This window comes from Mycetomoellerius zeteki, unplaced genomic scaffold (assembly GCF_001594055.1).
Source record: "Mycetomoellerius zeteki isolate Tzet28-1 unplaced genomic scaffold, Tzet1.0 scaffold60, whole genome shotgun sequence".
Lineage (NCBI taxonomy): Eukaryota > Metazoa > Arthropoda > Insecta > Hymenoptera > Formicidae > Mycetomoellerius > Mycetomoellerius zeteki.
The window spans coordinates 69,771-76,214 of record NW_017257610.1 but is presented as its reverse complement, the minus strand read 5'-3'; the positions used below and the strand labels follow the sequence as shown (position 1 = coordinate 76,214).

Sequence of the window (6,444 nt, the reverse complement as noted above, 5' to 3'; positions counted from 1 at the left end):
GGCCGTAAGTCGTAAGCTTTAAGTTGTAAGTGACGATATATCGACCACAGAACTTATGCTTTTAGGCCGTAAGAATTGGGTTTTGCTCAATTTGCTTTAAGTCTAACGGTTAAAACCTAAAAACTGTACAAAAACAGTTTAAAGATAGAAATTATTATCATTTAATCTTTTTCGACTTATGACTTAAGGCTTTTTAAAGCAAGGTTGTAGACCTAGCTTGTGGCCTTAGACATCCTAAAGACGTCTTTCTGATACTTCCAAAAAAATATCTCATGAATTTTAAAACGTCTTTATGACATTTTAAAATGTCTTATATGACATCTCAATATTCTCTGGGATAGAAAACATATAAATTTTCAAAAATCGCATTTCTAGGAATTCTGAATTTTAAATTGGAATAATTAAGAATCTTACAAATTGATAAAGTATTAGGAGAATATAATTGGAAAAGGGAAACTACATTATTTAAAATCTAAAAGAGTTTTTTAGTTTCTAACAATTTTCTATATTTCAAAAAATTTTTCAATGAAAAATAAACTAATAGTTTAAATAAAAATATTTATAGATATTTTCATTGAAGTCTCATATTATACAGTATTTTATGATATATATTGCGTACCTGTTTACAAGAAAGAATAATATATAAAGTGTTTATTTTAATAATGACCATTTAAGCTGTTCTTTAGCTGATTGCAATACCTAGAACAAAAAACAATTCTCGTCAAATGTGTGAATCGAAATTGTAACTTGAGAAAAAATATATTAAGAGAGATGAGGTATACCTGCGCTACTGTTTGTTCTCCAAGTGGAATGTCATCCGTTCGCAGTGCTACCCTCTGCACCACACTTGTTGCATCCGCATCCAAAATTATACTGAAAAGATCAATTTTTATCTTATTACTGTTATATTACATTAAAAATTAATTAAATGTTCTATTTACCCGCCATCGCAAATTTCATCCATCGCTAGCATTACTATGTCCAAGCTATCCAGTACCGTTCTCTTCTCCACATTCCTTCTGAGGATCGAAGTAACTGAGTCGTACAGGCAGTTTAGGACACTCATTAAGATCAACTGAAACAAGCCCAATAAATTAATGCTCCATGATAATATTCGAAATACTTGACAGTTGTATAATTATACAAACTTCGTTTTCATGTGAGCTGCCCATAACATAGAAAAATAAATCAACGCTACTTCTGTAGACACAAGTCAAACCATCCAACATGATGATCTCTGCATTTGCTCGGTGTGTTTTACTAAATAGATTTTTCTCGAAAGTTTTTTGCTCTTTTGATGTTGGAAACACATTTTTATCATAGTATTTTGCCAGTATCCTGTTGCCATCATTGTCAAGGATGGCCATTCCTTTCACTGTATACAACGTAGGTTCCTAAAATCATTTTCTAAATTCAATTTCGTGAGTAATAAAACTACACGTATCTTTATAAACGAGAACATACTAGAAATAGAATATCTAATAGAATACATATGCAGTACAAGATTTTGATTGGTTATATTAAGCAATCCGAAATCATATCAATGTTTTTTTCTTTTCTCTTTCTGCGTCAAGAATGATGCAAAAAAGTAAAACTGATAGGATGAATTAAAAATAACAATCGATTTTACCATATGACTCATTAGAAATTGAATTAGGAATAGGTTCTCGTTGTGCCACGTTCAGGTTATGTCAAGCAACTTTAAAATATTTACTGCGGTTTTCTCGCGCGAATATACCACAATATATTTATCACGAATATATGCTTCAAGATTTTTTAATTGACATGTATGGCAAAATAATTGATATTTGTCTTAAAAACCTACCAATGGTTGACCATCCATGTTTACGTCAAATAACTGCAAATAACTGATTTTTTACGTGTCCACCAGACCAGAGTTGCTAACTGCTTAAATATAAATTTCCCTAGAAGAATGTTGGTAAGGAGAAAAAAAATTTCAATTACAAAAAAACTCGATTATTTATAATGAATTTGATCACACGCACTACACTAGATCAGTGTATATTAAAAGCTGCTTTACATAAAATATCTAATGCAGTGATATAATATAATCAATTTTGACAAAGAAATGATACATATATATTTTGTTAAATAACGTGACAATATCTCGTTAGTAGATAATTAATCGTTTAAAATACTTATATACTTTTACATTTAACTTTGCTAATTTCATGTAAAGCTGCTTTTAGTATACACTGATCTAGTGTAGTGCAAACGATCGAATTCGCTATTATTTTCTTGTAATAAGAATTTTCATGAATCTCATTTAAATTCGTTCAAATATTCTAACAAAAGTATATTATTTTAATATTATTACAATATCCCAACATGCATGTAAATATATTTCATATAATGTATATAAATTATATACACATTATAATTGTATATATTATTAAATTTTATTATATGTCTAACTTTATGTGAGAAATATAGGAAGAGATTATATATATATATATATATATACATACATATATGTATGTATGTACATGCGTGTGTAGCGATCGTTAACTAGAGACACACACACACACGGCATCATTCTTTACTTCAGTGCTCGCAAGAATCTACACATTTCGAGCTGATTCTTGCGGGCTCCCTCTACTTATTGAAATATTTTATTAAAAAAATTTATGTATACAACACAACATAAATAATAAAAAATGTATACATAATTAAGTAATGTATCGGGAAAACTACGTTAAAATATAAGTATATCATAAAGAACAATGAATACATTAACAATAGAAAATTTTATGTTAATAGAAATAAATTTTTTAATAAAAAATATATTTCAATAATGATTTGGCGGAAGGTGCGCTCCTAGTATATTTTTAGTATAGGGACACGCTCCTGAGCCACAATGTCGCGCGCGCAATAGGCAACTAGGCCGCTGAGCCTCGAACGGTAGTGGGGGGGTTTTTTTTGAATCGACTCGAAATGTGCAGATTCTTGCGAGCACTGCTTTACTTAGTTGCGAAAAAGGCACGAAGCATATTTCTCTTTGATGAACACTAATCCTTCTTTAGAACTTTTGTAAGTTTGCGGAAGAATTCTGGTCCGTTCCAGTAACCTCTGTATATAAAAACTATATTTAGTAATATGTACAAAAATTTAACTAAAAATTGCACATGTATACATTTGTGGTGTTTATTTAAATTATCTCACCTTAACATCAAATGCCAGTATATGAATGGGAAAAGATATTTCTTTAGCAAAAACATAATGTAAAATTCTTTTCCTTGATTCACTGGAAAGGTTTCCTTTGGTTGTAAATTATAGTCAAACTCTGCTAGAATGCACTTGCCATAGCCGGTAACTAATGGACATGACGCATACCCATCATAAGCCATCATGATTGGTTTGCCAGCCAAATCATCCAATATATTCTGGTATAACACTTTTCCCTGTGCGGCTATTTAACAGACATGATATAAGTGTAATCATGATATTTTACTGTTTCTTAAATTTAAAATATATTCTTTCTTTACCTATTGCGGCCATTGTCTTAGAATTTGGTGTACTTGTGCAATCACCTATGCCAAATATATTTGGATATTTCGTATGTCGCAGCGTTTTAGGATCAACGTAGAGAAATCCGGCTTCGTTAGTCAATCCTGGATGTTTCTTCAAAACTGTAGGTGGTCCCATTGGAGGCGTCACATGGAGGAGAGAATACTAATACAATAACAATATTAAATTTATATTGGTAATATTTAATCCTTTATCATAAATAAAACATACTTCCTGAACTAATGTCTCTCCCGGTGAGTTTAGTTTCTCAAACGTGGCCTGTTGTTTGCTCGGGTCTATCTTTACCAGATTTGTTTGAAGATTGACAGTGATGTCTCTTTGTTTACAAACGCCCCAGAGGGAATCGGCGTATTTTTTAACTCCGAATATAACTGGCAACGCAGTGTTATATACGACATCGATGTTATTTCGCAATTTATGCTTTAAGTAAAAAATAAATAATTAATTGAAAATTCTTCTTGCAAGTTAACATATTATAATTGTATAGGCATACATTGCGGTAGTAATCCTCAGCAATATAGGCAATCTTTTGAGGTGCACCCGGGCATTTAACCGGAGTATTTGGAAATGTGAATATTGCGGTTCCTTGTCCAGTATTTTTTATTTTCTGGTAAACGTGGGGTACAGTGTCGGGACCGTAAATAGAACATACTTGTGCATCAGGATCATATACACTGTCCAAGAGACCTGGAATCTGTGAAAAATATTTTTGCATTTTGTAGATGCATTATACAAATTCAGTTTAGTCACTATCTGATATCTTACTTTGTCCCAATACAACTGCAAACCAAGTGCAACGATCATAATGTCGTATTGTATAGTATCTCCATGATGTGTCGACACTTTGTTAGCGTCTGGTTGAAATTCGATGATGGAAGTTTTCAACCATTTCGCTTTCTTTGGCAAAACATCTTTTGTATACTTTTTCGATGATGCATAAGAACTGATACCACCACCAACCAAAGTAAACAAGGGTTGATAATAATGTATCTAAAAAAATGTTTTAAAATTGTCGAATAAAAATATAATGTGATTTTTATTTATTACTTACATCATTGGGTTCTAACACGATAACTTGCTTTGGATCATTTATCTTTCTTGACAGTTTTGCAGTCATCGAACAGCCAGCAGTACCGCCTCCAACCACCAGGATTTTGCAGCTAATGCAATAGATTTGTGTATGTTAAACTTAAATAAGTATTTATAGTCGATTCTTATGTTTGAGATTGACTAAGTACAGTCTTAAGATGTCGTGAATCAATCAGAGAGCCATATTAGCATTTTAAGATATTATTTAAGATAATCTTAAAACAAGAACGGACTATGAATACTTAATAAACAACTTATTTTTTGCTCATTATCAGTGAAACATAAATTGTACTTACGAATGATGGATCTGTTTACATTCATTTCTAAGCAACATACACTTTGACAACGACGTAAGATTGCGAGACAACAGTAGACGAAACATGATGTATTCTAAAAATCGATTATGTGATTCTGTGTAGAGAATAAATACGGTTCGAGTGCCTGTAAAAAATTTGTCCAGGGTGAAAGATATGTGTGACGTGATAAAAAAAAATGTTAACACGAAGCCAGCAGGCCGATTAACGATTTGAGACATCCATACCTTGTTTACGTACGATCGAATCTATTGTTCTAGGTTAATTTCTTATCTGTTCGAGCTCGTCACCCATATCCATCTCGTGATATTGCGAGCCACTCGAGAAAAAAGATTAATCGAAAATCATAGCTTCGAAGGTACACCGTCCAGGTTGCGATCCTTTGCATACGTGACGTTCGGTGCATCGTCACAATGAGCGAAAATTTTTACGACCTTGGAGGACCTCCTCTCGCATAAAGATGGATTCACAGATGCAGATACAAGAACTTCGAAAGCTTCGAGGGCTCTTCAAAAGATTGAACGACACAAGAGAAAGAGGGATACACATGTACAGAAAAAATATTTGATTGGTTGGTGGAATTTTTTAAATGTTCAAATAGCTTAAGTATACATGTTTGTGGCTCTTGCGCCAACTGTGGATAAACCGTAGATATTCGAAATCTTAAATTATTAAGTGTCGGAATGGAATTTACTTAATTTATGGCACTATATACAAACCGATGTCTCAGAAACTTTAAAACGTATTCTCCTCAGTATCATATTTATAATGTTATATTTACGACATTAAAAAACCTTAAAAGGAATTTAGGATCTTTGGTGCCATCTCTGGCACTGCAGTGCAGCGCGTTCGAGATTGATAACATCTCAAAATTTGAATCTTTATCGAGATTAGTCGAGATTTTAATCGAGATGCATTTATATTGTGATTAATTGATTAAGGCTGCGGTCCACTTGACGCTACAAACGCTTCAAAGCATTCTTTGATTAGTCAATTCGTAAAATTCTGTGTTCTAATTGGTCGCTCAAACGCTTCGAAGCGTTTGTAGCATCAAGTGGACCGCAGCCTACAACAATTTTGTTACGGTTTACGACATCGAGACTAGCGCCATCGGTCGGCGACCTGGCGCAACCGGTAGCACACACCAAGCACAAGCTCGTGTACGTGTGACTCTGGTAGCAGAAGCCAGCCGACTCGCTCTGTCCTCGTCGCACTACGTTCTCTCCTTGTTCCTTTGGCGCGCTGAGAGCGAACGAGACAGCAAAAGAGAATCTGAGAGAGAGAATCCTTCTCGCTGACTCGCTGTTCTGTCGTATAGCCGTAGTTCGTAGTCTCATCGAATGAAGCGTCAAGCAACCGAAATGTTTTCTCGGGCGATCGGCGTGTATGAAGCCTATCAAGAGACATAGATAGAGGACATTTTAGATATATATATCACACACACACACACACACACACACACACACACACACACACACACACACACACACAC

The 6,444-nt window shown here is 33.6% G+C and overlaps 2 protein-coding genes across 3 annotated transcripts; both read right to left on the bottom strand.

Annotated features, from left to right (window-relative positions):
- Positions 1-603: 603 nt before the first annotated feature.
- zetaCOP (COPI coat complex subunit zeta) lies at positions 604-1,917 on the bottom strand. The gene is made up of 5 exons (XM_018456765.1): positions 1,826-1,917; positions 1,149-1,394; positions 942-1,075; positions 783-873; positions 604-699 (listed from the first exon to the last, which is right to left on the bottom strand). The coding sequence occupies exons 1-5, from the start codon at positions 1,841-1,843 to the stop codon at positions 652-654; spliced, it is 537 nt and encodes a 178-aa protein (XP_018312267.1). The 5' UTR covers positions 1,844-1,917; the 3' UTR covers positions 604-651.
- Positions 1,918-2,782: 865 nt separating this feature from the next.
- On the bottom strand, positions 2,783-5,418 carry Sqor (Sulfide quinone oxidoreductase). Of its 2 annotated transcripts, none has more exons than XM_018456762.1 (9): positions 5,180-5,418; positions 4,935-5,079; positions 4,601-4,709; positions 4,315-4,539; positions 4,043-4,243; positions 3,760-3,969; positions 3,507-3,693; positions 3,184-3,430; positions 2,783-3,090 (listed from the first exon to the last, which is right to left on the bottom strand). In XM_018456762.1, the coding sequence occupies exons 2-9, from the start codon at positions 5,018-5,020 to the stop codon at positions 3,030-3,032; spliced, it is 1,326 nt and encodes a 441-aa protein (XP_018312264.1). In that variant the 5' UTR covers positions 5,021-5,079; positions 5,180-5,418; the 3' UTR covers positions 2,783-3,029. The 2 variants fall into 2 exon arrangements, with proteins under 2 accessions (XP_018312264.1, XP_018312265.1); XM_018456763.1 differs by having other exon boundaries at positions 4,935-5,028.
- Positions 5,419-6,444: the final 1,026 nt, after the last annotated feature.

Excerpts from the sequence above, each read along its gene's own strand:
- zetaCOP (XM_018456765.1), bottom strand. Across the intron at positions 874-941 it reads GATGAAATTTGCGATGGCGG|TATAATTTTGGATGCGGATG; the intron begins GTAAATAGAACA and ends TGATCTTTTCAG. Across the intron at positions 700-782 it reads GAGAACAAACAGTAGCGCAG|GTATTGCAATCAGCTAAAGA; the intron begins GTATACCTCATC and ends TTTTTGTTCTAG.
- Sqor (XM_018456762.1), bottom strand. The coding sequence starts at position 5,020 with ATGTTTCGTCTACTGTTGTCTCGCAATCTTACGTCGTTGTCAAAGTGT. Across the intron at positions 4,540-4,600 it reads TCGTGTTAGAACCCAATGAT|ATACATTATTATCAACCCTT; the intron begins GTAAGTAATAAA and ends ACATTTTTTTAG. Across the intron at positions 3,970-4,042 it reads CTGAGGATTACTACCGCAAT|CATAAATTGCGAAATAACAT; the intron begins GTATGCCTATAC and ends TTTTACTTAAAG.